This window comes from Pezoporus flaviventris, unplaced genomic scaffold, assembly GCF_033815535.1.
Source record: "Pezoporus flaviventris isolate CSIRO_AGI_PZ_B2104156 unplaced genomic scaffold, CSIRO_AGI_Pfla_v1 ptg000007l, whole genome shotgun sequence".
In the NCBI taxonomy this organism is placed as follows: Eukaryota; Metazoa; Chordata; class Aves; order Psittaciformes; family Psittacidae; genus Pezoporus; species Pezoporus flaviventris.
Genome location: NW_026892555.1, coordinates 67435571 through 67454530, shown reverse-complemented (window position 1 = coordinate 67454530; position 18960 = coordinate 67435571). Strand labels below are relative to the sequence as shown.

Below are 18960 nucleotides of genomic sequence, written 5' to 3'. Positions count from 1 at the left end.
CTAGAAATAGCCAAAACAAAGAATTCAGCTTCCATGGTCTACAAGTTTTGCTTGTCCTCTCCCTAAATAAAACCAGACAGATGGAGCAATCTTTGGAAATCCTGTGAAAACTGATACATCTGCAGTAGGGAATTTGGAACAGACTGTATTTAGAAAAACTAATAGATCTACCAAAACCTAAGACTGAAAGTAGTATGTGAATAGGCAGCCTCGCAGTGTGTGTTTTCTCCCACCACAGAAAGCATATACAATAGGGTCCAAACTAAGCTCATTCCTGGGGTTTGGCTTTATTCGAAAGAAATCAGTGTTAAGGTAGCTAAGCTTTAGCTCAGGTCTCTTTCCCAGACTTGGCAGGTCTTACAACAAACCTCTCAGGACAACCAAGCGTTTGCTGCAGGTCTTCACTCTCTCCAATTGTTGCTGTCTCCTCACCAAGTGAAGTCCTCAGCCAGCTTCCTCCCTGGTGACTGTCACCCAGTCCTGCTAGGTAACAGGGAGGACAGTGTCCCACTCACTAGGATACATTGAATACTTGATACATGGTCTTGGGAAATTAAATGCAAAAAAAGAAGCAGCTCCCATCACTGTTGCTCCTTTTAATCCCAGGAGGGATAGAGGTTGCCAACCTGTCACACTGTGGTTGTAGGTAAAATTCAGGTAAAGCACATAAACTCAATTTTATAGAGGGAATAAAATTGCACAAATGGTCCTGTAAGAAGCTTTTGACCTGCTGTCTACAAATTTAAAACATGCCATTCCAGTCAAGGTTGCTCTACACCTGGCTAAATAGGATACTGGGAGAAGGAGAACAGAGAGAGGTAGCATGGGAAGAGGTGGTAGCATAGACTTCTGTGGAGGTTAACAGCCAGAGGAAGGAAATGATGAATTTACTGATGTCTTAGCTGTAGTCTTTAGTGTTTTTATTGTTATTGGGGTAAAACTAGCATAAGCTGTACTTAATTCACGCCTTCATTTGCCAGTGCAGATGTACCCTGTAAATGTAAAGCCACTCTAAAGTCTTTGTTGTTATAATGTTCAACAGCCTACAGAGAAAAACAAGTACTGCCTAGTAACTATTGTACCGCAAATTCCCCATAGCCCTAGTTACATAAACCACCATTTAAAGGGCCCAATTTAGTTATAAAGTGCATATGAAAAGCTGCTTCACTGACTCTTTCCTTGCAGTGTATACTGAGCTCCTCATAAGAGTTGTTTACATGACAAGATCAGTTAAAAGGAAACTTTAAAGAAGCTATTAAGAGTATCATCCCATAGTTACACTTTCTTTCTAGCCCTCCTGCAAAGCATTTGGAATTATCCTAGGACACTGGGAGTGAGGAAGTTAGCTAAGAGACTGGCCAGGTACAGAAAATGTGCTGGGGACTGGTTGTGAGTTGGGCAGGAAGGGGAAGTTGTCCCACACGTGACTGGGGGTTACAGCACACATTGAGCTGTACATGTTCCCTGGTGACAGGCGCTTCCTCACTGTGCTCACGAAACCGCCATCACTTCACAGGACTACAAAGGGGAGTTGAATTAATTCCTGTTTGTTTGCCCTGACACGTGTCAGTGAAGAATGAAATATCTTCCAAACTAAATGACCAAGCACATTTGGGAGAGATTTGTTCAACTAATGTTAAAAAGATAAATGTTACCTTTACTGTATAGCAATTGTTCACTGAGCAATCTTCTTTCAGGCTGTAAATAATGTTTGGTATAATCCCTGTATTACTGACTTTCAGGAAATTTTCATTAGGGACTGTAGTGATAGGACAAGGGGTAACGGGTTAAAACGTAAACAGGGGAAGTTTAGATCGGATATAAGGAGGAAATTCTTTCCTGTTAGGGTGGTGAGGCACTGGAATGGGTTTCCCAGGGAGGTTGTGAATGCTCCATCCCTGGCAGTGTTCAAGACCAGGTTGGACGAGGCCTTGGGTGATATGGTTTAGTGTGAGGTGTCCCTGCCCATGGCAGGGGGGGTGGAACTAGATGATCTTAAGGTCCTTTCCAACCCTAACGATTCTATGATTCTATGATATGGGGTTTGCAGTACAAAGGTAGATCCATATTGGTTAAAATTAATTTGGCATCTCTTCCCCCCCCCCCTTCTGCCTTTAAGAAAACTTTCAGAAAACAAACCTGAAACATTAAATGGTGTTTCTTATACTTGAAATACTAGCATTTTTAAACACAGGCTAGATGGAGTTACAGATTGTCGAGACACTTTCAGTTTGTGGCTATAAGACTGCCGAAGATATTGGCCGAGACTTCTGCAGGCTGCACGGAAAGAGCATCTCAAAGCTCTCTGTGCAGTAGCACATTATTTGGGAAGCAGTGCTTCTACTCCATTCTTTAATGTTTTTCCAGGAAGAAAAGCATATTAGCTGTGTACCTTTCTTCCATAGTGCTACTGCTGAAATCTGAGTTTTCATACAAGTGGTGCTGAGTGAGGGAACTGACATGCCTCTAAAGTATGTCTGTATCTCAGTTCCCAGAATTTAACTGGGATCATAGTATTCAGTCTTACTTGTTTCCCAGTCTGTCACAGGGCTCTCAAGTCATGGTATCAATTGCCTTCCAGTATGGTATGCAAGCTGCTTTACAGTTCTGCACACCAGCCTGCACCGTTTGCCTTGAAGAGGAAAGCACTGCTGTTAAATTGTCCATGACAGATCCAGAAGATGCTGCTGGCATTATGCTTCAATGGGACTGGAGGATCACTTGGGTGTTCATGTGGCCCTGAAAAGCAGCAGCTGCTGCTCCAGATCCTGCTGCCTCTGCCACTGTGCAAGGAATACTGGCAAAACCAAAATTAACATCTGGTCTGTAATGTGAGTTATCCCAGCTCTTAGCAGCACTAATACCTGAAATCCCTGAGGGGTTGGTCTGGAAAAGAAACGATGTGTAGAATTTTCAGTCAGGAATTGTCCTGCCAGGAACTGTTCCTTACTTTCCTTTCCAAATGCGCCAGCAAGGTTAGTGCTGAATCCACACAGAAAAACCCACTGAAGACAGTGAGTGGAATATGTCAGTGTACCCAGCTGTAGAAATCAACAACTGTATGTATAAGGAAGCTTCCTTCCCTTTACTGTATAACTATTTTCATTTCCTCTGTCTTGAAAAGCTAGGTACTGTTTTGAGATGTTGAAATGCTAGTCAAAACCCATTTCATGAACAACAGAATACTTAGGAAAAGATCATTGAAAAGGCAAAAGTGGTAAAGTAATTAATAAAAAAAAAAAAAGAAAGATTGCATTTAAAACTGACCAAATTGTACGAAATAAAAGGCAAGAATGCTTTGAAGAGTAACTAAGTGCTGATTCCTGCACTTAGAGATTTTATAGTGATAATGAGCAGTATCAGAGATAATTTAGTCTTCAAAAATAGTCTTGTATCTCAAGCCTTGTCTTTCTCAAGATTGACTTTAATGTTTGCTGCTGAAATCCAAAGTGTTGGAAGCATGCGTGTGCAAGACTATAGTTTGAAACCTAGCAGCTCATTGTACAAAGACACTTTGCTCAGGATTGCTGAAGGTATTTTCTCTGCTCATTGTCACACAATGCACATATTTCTAAACATCCATCTGCATTTCTTCTGTTTCTTTGACAGCCACTGCCTTTTAATGTTGTCCTCAGCAAGGAAAGAGTTGAGTTTGAGCTACAGACTTCAGTGTTGCTTCCACTGATGTTATTATGGTAGCATCCCCTGCACTATGGGGAGGGGACTACAGAGGACTGACTGTTGTTTTGAAAATAGATCATCATATGTTTTATTTTAATAAGACTCTATAAACATGACTATTTTGCTTGAATACTTCTTTATACCATACTTTGAATATTTAAGACGTCTCTTTGCTGTGTTGAAAGCAGATACTGTTGAATAACTGATGTATTTCCCCAAAGAAAGTTCAATTTGCCTAGTTCCTAATCCTGTAATTACTTATGCATGTAATTAAGAATACAAACACTTCCCTTGTAATCACATGGAGAAGGATATGCTGAATCATGGTCTTTGCTATATACTCAGTTTCTAGATGTGCTCCCATAATTCAGTAATAAGAATGGTCCTTCTTTTTCTCCTACTTAAAGGAGTATTGTATCAACACAGAAGGATTTGCGTGCAGGTTTCCACAGGAAAGCATTGGGTTTTTTTTGTTCTAAGAATTATCTGTCTGAAGGTGAAGAAACATTTTAACCACCCATTCAGTAAATATTGATTTAGCTTTTAGCCAGGCTTTGTGTTCTTCAAGAACAAAGAACCAAGGTATGAAATCCTATTGCCTGAACTGCCAAACTCAACGGCAAAATTCTCATTGGCTTCCGTATAGGTCAGGATTTGATGAGGAATGTTTATGTATGTCATACAGGCCACTTCTGGTAGTGTGGAGACTTACAAGGTGCTCACAAAATACAAACCAACATAAACTCAGGCATGTAGAACTATCAGAAATTGGTTAGACCACCACACAAATTTTTAGCTTCCCAGTCACACACACACCTTCCCTAACTGTTCTTCCTGCTAAATAAATAAACCACAAAGAAAAGCCTAGAAAACACCAACTAGTACCCAAGTAGATTTTGTGAGGCTTGTATATATATAATACTAACTATATAATACTAAAACTAATATAGATATATGCTTCTTTTTTCTCTCAATTCTCATTCAGGCATGATTGAAGCCAAGGATGGAGAATAAACTGATTAATCAATTGTTTCTTCAGAACCTTAAAAAAACCTATAAGTTTTATATATTGCTATTAATGCTCTAATATTGAGCATTCTGAAATAGATCCAGTGTACCAGTGTACATTTCCGCTGTTTCAGGTTTCCCACGCAGTCTTGCATTATGTAGAGATGTCTTTCCTTAATACTGAAATAAACCCGATGCTGTTTTTACATAGTAGGCTTTGGCCACTCTAGTCCCTTCCTCCCTTTATATGTCAGTTGTAAACTGCTTGACAAATACTCAGTTTCATGCTTCTCCACTGCTGATATACAACATCTTTAAAGATTCAGAAGAGGTAGGAAGGCTAAAAAGACAACAGGTAGGTAATATAGCAGATGGCTCTGTCTCCAGTTAAACTTGCTTAGAGTAACAAGTATTTTTTTTTTCAGAGTGCAGGTGGAGAGGCCATGAATGAAAACAAATTTCTGAACACAGACTCCAGCACAGGATCAGTGGAAACAACCGTCAAGCCGTTACCGTTTAAAGATCCAAACTTCATTGTAAGCAGATATTTTAACAACTTGAAATTCTAAACTCTTCATATAAACCACTAACTAGGATTCTACTTAACCATACTGCTAATGTAAATACGAAGAAAGTCAGCTTAACAGCCAAATAAAAGGTTGACAGTTTTTAAGAAATACACCTCAAGCCCATGCCACACTATGGTCCAAAGCGCATGGTGTGGTATCTCACAAACTACCACAACTGTAGTTCACAGCTGTGAATGTAGGAATCCCATCTCCCAGTTCCTAGCCAAGGCCGGCTGCAATGCAAATTGAAATCAGCCAGAGAGTCATTAGCAAATGGCATTTTCTCCTCTCCTGGTCTCTGAAACTTTTTAACAGAGCTGTGGTGTCTGTTCTTCCAGTAATTGCTAGATTTAGAAGCAAAGGCTCCATGCTCCCCAGAAGCCCGGCCTGCTGGCTTGCAGAAGTCATGTAAACTCTGACGGCTGATGAACTACTGGCTGCTAAAACACTCTGAGCTTTAAATTGGGGGAGAAGGTGAAGGAAGACTACAGGTAGTAATGCTGTCGCTGCTGGGTTTTTTTTTAATATCTTTTTATCTCACTGTGCCAAGGCCAACTCATTGGCACACTGTACAACTGCTTTCTAAACAAGCAAACTTCTCAGACTGCTGGTCCTAAGCCAGTACTTAGAAAGAAGGATTTTATCCCAGATTTCATTCTGTATTAACAAGATCCACTATCCCATAGTAGGGGATATAAAATTAATCTCTGACTTGCAAGTTGTCCTCTGTCTGCTTTGCAGAAGACTTCTGTCACAAGAGGGGCACTCAAACAACCATATATTTTGCTCACTCTAATGCTCCAGTGAGTACCAGTGTCTTTGAGAAATGGGGCTTATTGGAAAAGCTACATTTGTGCCCAGAGGCATTCCATATAGCTTCCGTAAGGGATTTAAATGGCCATGATGCCTTGTGCTTCTGTTCTTAGAGGATGTCACCATTTCCAAAGAGGCAATACTAATGCCTGCATGCTCAAAATTGTGAATGTACAAGGCCTTTGGAAACTGCTGCAGAAATAATAGACAATTATAATAAAAACATGAAATTGTCCTCTCCAGTACTGTAACTAATTTGAGAAGAAATGTATTGAGTTTTAGCTAGCTTTTTGTCAATATGAACTGGTGGTAACAATTTGGATGATGTTTTGCATCCTGCCAGCCTAACTTGCTTTTAAAGGAAGAAAATAAATCACATAATGTCTATCTCATGAACATACCCAAGTTTGAACCACTGCTGAGGATAGCCTTAAAAGCAGAGAAGAAAGCAATTACCCTCTTCTAACCTGAATGGAATTTGCATCCCTTTGCAATGGGGATGGGGAAGGAGACCTTCCAACTATTGTGCAGAACAATGAGTATCATCACCTGTCCTAGTTCCAGCTTTCCCTGAACTTCGCTAGTGCAGAGCTTGCTTGGTTCGTTTGCACTTGGCAGTCATTGCCTTTTGACTGTAGGTATGTGAGGTAATACCTCAATTCCTATGAGGTATAACTTCATATAAACCCAATAGTTGCTTTTGATAAACCAGGTCACTGAAAAAAAAAATCATTATGCAATGATTTGGGGGGATATTAATTGAATTAATTGAATTACTATTGCAGTATTACATCTATTTTCATTTCATATTCCAGCAGTCTCTATTTTACAATGATCTTTAGATTACTAAGATGTTACCCTCAGAGTAAACATTTGTATGAACTTTCTATACTGGATATTCATTGCCAAAACACAATATATCATCAGCTTATGAGCATCTTTTCTGAATATATCTTGCATCTACAGAAAAAAGCTTTCTCATTGAATTCTTCCTTCTATCATCTTCAGCAGTTTAACAAGCTAATTTAGAAACCAATCACAGCAGAAGTGTTTTTGCAGAACTTTGCCGAGTTCTGATAAGACTGATGTGGCAGGTGGTAATTATTAACAGAAATAACAACAACTCCCCAGATGTAAGAACATTCTCTTTTCTGAAGTAAAGCTGTAAATCCTTGTCCTTTGATCATTTAGAAGTAGTACAGTATGTTGTGCAGCTTCTATCTCTGGAGGGACATAAATAAATTACTCTGTAGCAATCACATTTGATAACTGAAACTACTATTATAGTACCTGTGGCAAGCTTTCCATTAGTGTACCTTTCAAAATGCAAAATTGTCTTGGCAGCCAACATTCTATTTATTACTCCTTTTCTGTTCTTCTGTCTTCTATCCTTTGAAAGAAAAATAAAATTTCCAGAAACTTTCTTATCAAATTTATTACATTTTGCAAGATCAGTTGCGTTTTCTAATCCCTAAAAGGGCTAGAGCTGCCCCGTAATATGCTGTAAAAAGGAGAGAGAAAATTTAGCCATGTAATCACAACTTTAGACAGAACTTCATAGTAATAAGTTCCAATAAGATGGGAAGTATATACAGAATCCTGTAATCTCAGGCTAAACCTGACTGCGTTGATTTTCTATTTCCATGTAAAAAGGAGATTTTCATTTCCTTCAGTTAATTGTACGCATAGTAGCTTTGACACAGTCCAAAAAGCTTTGTTTTTCTTGCAGCCAGGATTAAAGTGTACAGTATCTTAGCCTGCTGATGAAATAAGTGAGGATAACAAATGGTTCATGACAAGATAAGACATATCAGAAGGACTATGAAATAGAAGTGTCATGCTCTGAAATAGCATTCTTCATTTATTTTTTTTTCTCTAAACACCATATCTTTAATTCTAGCACTCCGGCATTGGTGGAGCAGCAGCTGGCAAGAAGAACAGAACTTGGAAGAACCTAAAACAAATTCTTGCTTCTGAAAGGGCATTGCCATGGCAACTAAATGATCCTAGCTGTAAGCTGCTTAGACACTTTGCATGTATTTATAAATAATAAAATCCATACAAATAACTTTCTTTAAAACAAACCTGAATTGTTTCATCAGTGCATGCAGTATCCTGCTTGAACAGGGTCCAGTAGTACGTTTAAGACTAGTATAATCACACTCATCAGCCCTAAGTGGAAAGTAGGGGGAGGCATATAATTTGGAGTATTGTGACAAAGTTCAAATACATTCAGGGAGAGTTTAATCAAGGGAATGTATTTATCCAAAGCAGGTCAGAAACTTCTTATTCCCATTAGGTTTTGATCACCTCTACTGCTAAGGAGCCTTCTCCTCTGCATATAGCCCAGATGTCTTCTGATGAGTGACTGCTGCTTGATTACCTGTATTTGAACAATTTTCAAATAGATTCTGCTAAGCCACATACCTCCAATAGTTTAGACTTCAGCCGAAGGTTCCTATCCAGCTCCTTATCCTAGATTCTTGGGAGGTTTAAATCCTACATCCCCTATTTAGTTCAGCACAGCTGAAACTACACTGCTAGCAGTCCTGATTAGCAGTTCTAACTGGTGCACATCTACAGCAGTAGAGTTACAGCGGTGGTCTTAATCTAGATAAACTTCAAATCTACTCATAAAGTAGGATACGACTGAATGCAGCTAGAGGAAGAATGTGATCCTCAGATTCTACTTGAGCAAGCGGAGGCATTTCAGAATTGAGCATATGCATACACTTTTTGTCAGACTTGGTGCTTTATCCAAAAATAGCTTGCCTTTTTTTGAAGTGCTTTAGACACAACTGTTGCAGAAGAATGCAAGCTACTGTGTGTTCCTGGCTATTGTAACTGACAATCTGCTGATGTTGCTATTTCTATTACGTTCTGTTTGCAACCATCAATTTACGGGATTTTTAAGAAGGAGGGAAAAGAAATTCAGTTGCATATTTAAAACCAGCTGTCTGTGGCATTAGTGTCTTTTGAATTATGAGATGATGAGTTAGAAATTTGGTATGCATGGAGCATTTGAATTGATCATAGCATCTGAATGAGGTGCAAGAAAGATCAGGAAGGAGGAAAGAAATGAATCAGGTACAAGATATTTTTGTAAACATCTAAAAATGGCAATTTAACTATTTAAATATACCAAATGTGTCCTAAAATAGTTTATGAATGAGAGTTGCTATCTAAAGGGCACCAAAGAACAGCAATTTCCATCATTTAATTTAAACATTCAGACAATTTTCTAGGTCATTGGCTGGGCTTAAAGTGGTACATGCTTAAAGATTTAACTGATTTAAGAGACTATTTTGCTTTTCTGGATTATGGTATTTCAGAGCTGCAATCTTGAGCAACATTTTGTGGCCTTAACATACAGCATGCGTATGATAATGGCCATTCTTTGCAAATAACTGGCTGCAAAGGAATTCGTTGAGACTGAAATCAACACATTTCAAATAGGGGAGGGCAGTTCTGCTTATTAAACTTGTACTTCAACAGGTGAGCAGAACCAGGCTCTTCTGTACAGTGCTAACAGGCTAGATATTTTCTGCTTCTTATTTCTTTGCCTTAGTGTTGCTAGTCAATAGAGACCTCAGATCATAAAGGCAGCCTTTTAAAGAAGTACTGTTACCTATTTACATTATTTTGGGTTATATTTCAATATATATATAGCACACTGAATTTACCCCTTTGTTTCTCTCTAGATTTTAATATTGATGCTCCTCCTTCCTTTAAGCCTGCTAAGAAATATTCAGATATTTCAGGACTTCCAGTAAGTATTTTGTTTTTCTCTTAAAAATTGGCATCTCACTTTCCACAATGAAATAAAGCTGATGCTTGCTTTTGTAAAAGGTGTACTTGCTGAGGTTCCTATTCAGCCTTGTGCTTAATAGCTGTCCAGTGATTTAGGGCCAAACCCCAAATACTGTCACTACATCACAAAATCCTTTGGTTGTTAATAGATGTCAGGACAGATTAAATCCCTTTTCTTGCCAGGAAATGGGAGATAGGTGGCTCTCCTATCACACCATGTTCCCAGCTGTAGAGGCTGCATTGGTCCCCATCATTTCTGATTCTTTAGTGTTACAGGGAAAGCTGGTAGCCCATAGTCTCCATGACTGCTAACTTTGTCAAGCTTTAACCACAAAGTCCGAAACTCGCCATGCTGAGAGTTTGTCTGAGGCTGATTTATTTCATTGTATCCTTTAAAAAAAGTTTTAAAAAGATGGCAAAGCAATTTCCAAACATGAGATGAGGCAAAATCACATTGATTGGCTCAGGTTAAAAAACCTCCAACCACTTGTTGTCATTGCTCTCAAACTTTCCCTCAAACAAATGAGCCTGAGACAGACACTTGGCATGGACTTTTGAGAATGTCAGATACCCCCATGCTTCAGAGCTGGAACTTGGATTTTGGCAGATAGCCTGTGTGTCACAGATGGGCTTTTTTACATGGTTTTGTTACAGAAAAGGAAAAAAAAAAAAAAGAAAGGAAAATGAAACCAGCCCACATTTGACTTAGATATGGTTTTCACATGCTTCAAAAGTCTCGGTAGTTACAATTTGGCACCTGAATTCCCCAAAGATTCTGTTGGCACAAAACAGGAGTAAAGACATTGAATTCTGCCCAACAAAAATGTTGTATCTGCTGCAGACACTGCTCCTATGTGACATGAATAATTTAAATAATACTTAAAACAAAACAGGTGTTGGTAACAGCATATCTTTTCACTTTTCGCCCTCAGCCCCCAGTGATTTATTTTGTAGAATCCCATGCATGTATTACAATTGAAATGAATGGGAATGTTGTATTTTGGACTACAAAAAGCATGGAGTAATGCTTACACTAAATAACTCCAATAACGAAAACTTTGTCACGTCAAAGAGTGTTAGACAGAATTTCTGGGTCACTTCCCACAGTTTAATCTGTTTTCCATCCACAGGGCGCTAGCCCACCTCACAGGCTTGATATCATCCCATAGAGATGCTTATAAAAGTGCACATTTGTTATGTTGATGCAGGTTAACACACCTTGCATTCTGTACACTGAATTAGGTGAAAGTCTCTGTTGGGAAAAAAAAAAATAGGATGAGCACTTAATTAAGGACTGCCTTATAGTGGATACACAGTGGATACACAGTGCAAGGCATAAAGAATGACTATAGCGCCAACTGCAATCCTCATATCCTATCATTTGAGTTCTTGATCTGTAGCATATATTTTCTTTGACTTCTTTATTTTTCAAGTAACACATTTAAATGAGACGCACCTAGGAAGTGGCATGGTTCCAGCCTGTGCCTTTGAGCATGATTTGGAGATGGAGTGGGTTGCTCGGATTGAGGCTGCTAACCCTCAGTGTTCAAGAGGGAATGGAAAAGCAACATCTCCCTTGCAGATGAGCTGGCAGACAGCAAGTGGAAGAGACTGCTCAAAAACTCAGGGAAAATAATTCACTCGAGCCAGGCAGACTTACAGTCTTGTACTCTTAGGATACTCCTGCTTTGATGCAGTAGCGGCTTGTTTTCAGACTAGGAGCAGGGGTCAGCTGAATAAGGACCCTTGCATAAGTACTCCTACTCTATAAGATGCAGTGGATGGAGGAAAAAAGATCAGATGGACATGTGAAACAACAAGAGATTTTACCAAAACAGCAAAAATTCCACACTGGGTCACTTAATGGTGTTTATCTGTTTCCTGTCCTCTCCCCTCAGATTTGCTTTGCAAGTATTAGTGGCAATTAGTAGCATAACCCCAAGTATTACTAGAATTGCTGGGACGTCTGTGACCTGTGGGGGGGAGGGTTATGTGGGGCAGAAGGCATAAGTGTGTAAGTCCCTTTCTCTACCGCATCTCCAAGGAATGAAATAATGCTTTCCAGCATTGGCCTTTGATGCATTTCAAAACTAGTCAGCCCTTGCACCTAGCAAGATGATGGTGCAGGTAGGTTATAGATGTGAGTGAAGACCGTATCCCTACCAGCTAAGGGTCAGTTTAGCCATGGAAAATAAGTCTTCCTCTCAGTTCCTGAGTTTTTCTTTGTCAGCTCCTCCTTTCTATCATTGATTTATGTACTCTTAACTACTCCAGCTCAGTATAAATACTCTCCTTCCTATATGAATCCGTTCAGTGCTGCTTTTGTTTCCTTTTTTTGTCTTTCCACTTTTTTTTCTCCCCTTAATTTTCCATCCTCTAATTGCATTGTGAGTCAAGTTTCCTATTTTACCTGGCCTGCAAGGTTTCTCCAGACTGTGATAAAAATACCGTGTTTAAAAAAGATCTTTTTTATTAAGATAACTGAGACAGTGTGTCCTTTAAATTGCTAAACTGGAAATGTTTCATAAGAAGCACTAAATATATTTTCAAGCTAATTCCCTAGCAGGAAGACATGTCGGATAATATAATATTTTAGAAATATAGTGTAAGAAAAGCATTCCTTTATTTTCTGTGTAAAATCTGGAAAGGTTTGTGTAAGAATATATTTTCTGTGGGAATGCTGGATTCCCCATGGGTGGAAAAAAAATTAGTAAAATAAATCCATTAGCATTACCTAATATTGGAAGAATGAAATGGCCTAACAGGCACAAAAAAAGGAAGTGTATTAAAACACTCTTGTCAGTATATCTTCAGTTATATTAAACCCCACAATTAAATTCTACTGATCCTCTTCTCTTTCTGTGTATAACACAGCTGGAATTAAATTTACCAACGGCCTGAGCAGGGCTGCTGGTTTATATTTGTAAGGCAACCTAGAATTCAAAAGCTATTATCTACTATATTGACAATGCAAAATAGAACTATTCTTTCGAAATTTGCAAGATGAGTATTTAGATATTTTAACATGCAAACCAGAGTAATTTATTGGAAAGCAGATAAAATCCTCAAAAAAACAAACATTCAGATGTTTAGATTTCTCTTCCTTTTTTGAAAATGGATCAGCCTTGTTACTATAGAAACAAATCAAGATAACTTATTTATTGTATTTGGAGAGCATGTATTTGTGGCCTTTGACTCAGTTTCTAAACACGGCAGAGGTTTTTCTTTGCAAAATCACCTCACTTCTCTAATCTGTTGTAATTATTGCTGAAGTAGCAGTAAACTTTGTTTTTAGACTGAAGTCATGGCATAAATGAGGAGTTAGGATTCATTAAGGTGTGCAAACAGTACAGCCCAATGTGAAGTATCAGAATGGTGAAGAGTTCTGCCATATTTTTAACCTAGATTGATGTGCAATACAAATTGCAGATGTTGCTTGGCTGGTTTATTACAGATTCATGCACAATTGAAAAGCAGTCTACTTGGTTAGGTTTTTCTTACAAAAGGGCAGAATTAAAGTGTGAAATAAAGATAAATTTATACATGAATTTATGCATGGTAACATCAAGTTACCACCATGGATAAATTTACTCATAATGCCCTAACTTTGTTTGAAAATTAATTGATCATTTGACTGTTAGCTCACTACACTTTTTTAATCTTGTGGCATTTCTTTGTAAGGAAACAAGCTACAAATAACACTTAATTTACTGCTAAGTCTTATCAGGGCAGATGATTAACTGGATTGTTACCATAGTCAACAGATCCTTTCCAACATAAAAGTGGCAGAGGGCTCTGCACTTACGAGGGGAATGCTCTGGCTCTTCCTGGCCTTTTCTTTTTTAGTAGCAGTCTCTTAAGGGATATCAACTGCCTGTGCCTTGCAGCCTGCCAGATTAAAAATGTTACAGAAGAACATTTCTAGAACCTTTGCAGGCACTTCGCAATCCAGTGCTGAACAGGCAGTGATTGCCCTGAAGGCTGAAGGTGGAGAGGCAATACTCTGAAGCTTCCTTCTTGCAGCCTAGCCTCCTGTGCTGCCCCGGAGCTCAAGGTTTCTGTAGCAACATGGAATGGGAGAAGATGAAGGAAACTGGCACTGCTTCTAGGCACCCAGGGTCCAAATATAGCAGGGGATACAAGCATAGCCCAGGGTGAGCTGGCCAGGCTGCTATTCTGAAAGCAGGCATCTGTAGCAAAGCACTAAACTGAGTTCAAATTTCTTATCAGTTCAGTCACAGAACCATAAACTGAGACTCCCTTGCTTTAACAGCCACTTTAAAGTAAATTAAAAGCTAAGTTGTATGCAGGAAGAGAAAATCAGTCCAAAGCTATCGGAGCACCCATAATTCAGCCTCTTTGTGGGTAATTTATTGGCAGCAGCCTGACTCTTTGGAGAGCTGCCTTGAGAGAGACTGCACAAGGCACAGAGTTGCTAGGGTGAGTTTAGAAAGTTGAGGAATTTCTTTTACACAGTGTTTTGTATGAAACTATTTCAGCTCTCTGTTGTGTTTAATGCATTTCTAATGTGATTTTATAGGGGTCTGTTAAGATCTCTTAAGTTCTGACATGAGGAGAAAGAAAAAAGTACAAACCCTTGGTCACATGGTAGAACAGCAGTGCTGTTACTGGGAAAAGAAACTCATTATTTTGTAGTCTTGTAATTAGATACTTTTTTTAGTATTCTGTTTTGAGATTTGATTTGAATAGTGCCTCTCCTTTTGTTTGTTTTTCAGGCAAATTACACAGATCCCCAGAGCAAGCTAAGATTTAGTACTATTGAAGAATTTGCCTACATTCGGATGCTCCCTTCAGATGTGGTTACAGGATACCTGGCTCTAAGGAAAGCAACAAGTATTGTTTCCTGAAAAGACCAAATATTGTTGTGTATTGCTTGTGAACAGTGCTAATTTTGCGAATCATGGTGGAAAATGACTGCGGGACTGAGGTTCCTTAAAAAACTATCCATGCATTTTTACATCTGGAAATAGTTGATATGTGGATTTGAAGAACATATGGATTTAATTTTGATAAATGCTGATATTTGTTAGTTTGCCAATTTGTAAGCAATTTGGTTTGGTGAACAGAATAACTTAGACCTAAAGGGTATGTATGTGCACCATAATGTCTGAGTTTTATTAATTTCTGTAGAGAGGGGATTTCATCCCCACCCTGTATATTTTATGTACTGCTCTGGCTCAGAAGAAACAGTCATTTGAGTTAAGGAAAAGGTACCAAGATATCCCAACTTCTAAACCTGCCTTGCCAGATGCACTTGCCACTTGGCTGTGAAAAAGGTTGTCCCATTTGTAAAATAAAGCTAAAATATTTAGTAAGTGATGGTATTGTGATGACTGTTTATGGTACTGAGCACTGTGGAAATGAACAGCCTCACCAAATATTTGCATTGAAGAACTGTCACAACTATAGACTCTTGTTTTAATCTGGACTCCCAAGTTAAGGCTCAGCCAACCCTATCCTCCAACCACACAGCCTTCACACCCATACTCCACCAACTGCCCTGTAGCTGTGACGCTTGCCTCTCTTATCACTCTAAGCCAGTGGGTGTTAGTCAGAAAAGCTGCTAGGCAAGTTACCACTTGCTGTGAGAATACTTCCTTCCCATGTGCAAAACTGCCAAGTGGAAGAATTGTCCCATAGCTTGTCGGTCCTGAACTGCCCAGGTCACTGAGGAGATGAGACACTGATCATGGGCCAGCATTCCTGTCTCACCCAGGCTCTGTCATGGACATCAAGGATCTTGTTCAAGGCCCCTCTTCTCTCTGATTGCACAAGCAGCATGCGGTGATAACTGGTTAGTGTCTAAGCTACACTTTGAATGTACTTTTCTATAGACATGATAACTATTAGAACAGATTTTTTTTCCTCATTGAAAGAAGAAAATATACAGGGTGTTACTAATGGTAGTTTCATTTCAGTTCCAAAACAGGAAAAAACAATAATGGAACACATTGTTTAATGAAAGTCTGTGGGTCTCATTCTTTGGCTTTTGTGATCTAATATTTACAAAACCAAAGTAATTTAAAAAGTCTTTGACAAGCTTACAATAGATCCTTCAAAGTCCTGGATACCAGATAATGCTACAACTGTATCACAGAACAAAAAAGAATAAGACAGGATATCTCTCTTCATGCCAGTAAGCATCCAAGCCACATTCTCTTTGCATCCGAGTTTTAGAATGGATGTTTTTAACTTACTTTACGTAGTGAAGATATGTTTATAAGATAAGCTTAACACTGATAAGAAAACACGTAGTACTGCTGTAAGATCATTCATGCTTTAAGCAGACAGCAGCTCAGAAATAGCATTTCACCAGCTATTTCACCACAAATATTTTTAACGTTCTTTGGAAATGACTGTTTAGGAACCCAGACTCCCTCACCATCAGAAGTGCTCTGTGAACTCTTGTGCTGTATATTAAGATGTTGCTTCTCAGCTAATTTCTACAGTGTGGTATTTATGCATTCCATTTTCAAAACCTGTGTCTTACTGAGAAAATGGGCATCAGGAAAGTAAATACAGCTTAGATTTGGCAAAACGTTAGTGACTTGCCTCTCAATGCTCTCTATCCATACCACGGCTTCCCTTTTCTCTCGTTCCTTGTTTCTTGCTTTGTTAGCTACTGGCCCTTTTTTCTTAGTGATATCTCACTTTTACTCATTAGGCTGTGCAGTAGTTAAGCCAAGAGTGGTGAGTCAGCCACCAGCACCATTCAGCATTACATTGGTCAACAACAGTTTACTGTGTGAAGCAATCAAAATGAATTTGTTTTAGCAGGAAGCTGAGGACAGAAGAGATCTAGCGGCCAACATGTACGACGTTGTTCAGTCCTACTAGGCTGTCCTTGGGAACAACATGTGGACCTGCTGCCCTCATCAGTGCTTCTATGAGAGAACTGAGCAATACCTCCCTTGCTTTATGTAAAATATGGATAAGTGAAGAGCTCATCTGTGTGATGGAATAATTTTAAACCATGTTTTATTCACAGCTTTAGAAGAAGTGAAAACTGAGAAGTACATTTATATTTGAAAGTACTTACAGGATGCTATCGAGATAAACACAAGTAAGTTGAATTAAATTGAAAGGAGGACAAAAGAAAGGCATTTGAAAAGACAAACAGCAACAAATACCATTTCAGCTTTGGGGAGAATATATTTTGACTAATAGTACTGTCACATCTGTAAAGCAGAAAGCCAGCGGTCAGGGTGAGGACTAATTTGTTCAAGTACAGCCGTTACTATCTGTGAAGTATCACCTGAATGCATTATTTAATACAGACCACAGATGGCTTCAGCCTCACGTGCATCTGCATTAATATGTTCTCCTGTCATCCCCCTTCATTACCCTTATAACAGCTTACAGCATACCAGTTGCTAAGCTCCCACAGCAATCTCACTGATATTAATGGGAAGTGAGCTTCTCCAGCAACTCACAAGGTACAGTCCAATTGGCAAAGCTTTACCCTTAGTCTTTTTGGCAGGTAGAAAACATATTTTACTTGCCTTATCTGTCTTACCCCTCAGAAAGAATGAGGATGCTCACCAGAGGCCAAGCTCCTGTTTTACCGCGCAGCTACCTACCCTGCTTGCTGCTGGAGATGAGGGGTCACCTCCAGCTTGCTGTGGGGTTGTCTGTATTGGTTTTAAAGACTGTAGTAACTTGTATTTACTTCATGCTTGCTCTGGATGTGCTTGCTCTGGAAGGCCTGGACAAAGCAGGCAACTGCCTCTGCAGCTGTCGGCCTCAGGGCAGCAAAGGTGCTGTAGCTAAAGTGCCTGGTACAGCCAAAGCCTGGGTGCTGCTGTGCTGCAGCTGGGGCAGGGACTGGGCAGCGTGGGGCTGTAGGACTGCAGCACCAGCTGCCCCGAGGGAAAGGGAGTACTGCGGGCCATGAGAAGAATGAAGCTCTCAACAGCTGCAGCTGCTGCCTCCATCCTTCACATCCTCTCTAGTGGATGGGACAGCAGGATGCTGGAGCTCCTGGGCTCTTGACCTGGTTATTCCCTGCTGGTTCATACGGCAGGTCTGTGCCCATGGAAACTTCCTGTCCCAGCCTCAGGGGCATCTGTACTAGGAATGACCTTGGCCCCGTGTCCTGGAAAGCAGCAAAATTCTATTCAGAAAGGCCTGGGGCTAACTCATTTTGGAGCTAGTGTGTTTCACTGTCCTTTATTTCCCAGCTCTTTCTCATCACAGCATTCTGGATCCCTACAGAGTTGCTATATATGGGCTTCCACACAGGACAAGAGTAGCACATGTGGGGAGATGTGCCTTAATCTCCTTTAACGTACGCCTGTAAGCATCAAACCCCACCAGAGCACAAGGAAATGAAGGTAAGCAAAAGAGAGGGCTTCTTACTGGTGAAGAGTACCAAAGTAAAACTTAACTAGTATAGACTAAAAAGATTTTTGTAGGTTCACCTCTCTTCAGAAGAAAGCTGCAGGTCCTGCATGATTACAGTCTTTTTCCTGAAGGGCTAAGTAATCTTTAATAAATTAGTACAATAATTTATTACTAGAAACGGGTTTTAAGGCCTCTTACAATCTGACAATGTACGTGGTTTACATATTTGAGACAAGTTGGCGCATAGATTTTCTTTCTGAATCACTTCAGGGCAGTGACTTTCACAGACTTGATGTCACGTTCTGGCAGAAAACCCCTGACTTGTGCCCTTTTAAACAAGAAAAGTCAAGTGGTATCTGTGTTGTTACTGAACACTTCAGTTGTACTAAGATGATGACAATACTAATATTAGAAGTCACAGAAATCCCTTCGTATTTTTCTTATTTTAGTATGTGTGCCCCAACAAAAAACACTTTTCCTGTTGGAGGGTGTATGGGTAGGATATAATAAAATAATACATCATCTTCAGGTAAGAAAAACATTTCTTCTGTAAAGATTGCTTGACTTGGTTTCTTATTATCTGAGAAGCTTAAAAAAATCCAGTCTTTTCAGATGATTACACTACTGTAAATCACAGCCTACAGACAGCAATAGCAGTAATCTCTTGGGAGAAATAACAACAACACTGTTTACTGGGAAGTAGGGCTTGTGTAAT

At 39.5% G+C, this 18960-nt stretch overlaps 1 protein-coding gene across 2 annotated transcripts in view; it reads left to right on the top strand.

Moving 5' to 3' along the window:
- The window catches only part of INO80C (INO80 complex subunit C), a 30874-nt gene extending 15653 nt beyond the window's left edge, over positions 1-15221 (top strand). For both annotated transcript variants that reach the window (XM_061449084.1, XM_061449085.1), the window contains exons 2-5: positions 5115-5225; positions 7972-8083; positions 9773-9840; positions 14618-15221. In XM_061449084.1, coding sequence (XP_061305068.1) covers positions 5115-5225; positions 7972-8083; positions 9773-9840; positions 14618-14749 — 423 coding nt within the window. In that variant the 3' untranslated portion in view covers positions 14750-15221. The remainder of the gene's footprint in view (positions 1-5114; positions 5226-7971; positions 8084-9772; positions 9841-14617) is intronic.
- Positions 15222-18960: the final 3739 nt, after the last annotated feature.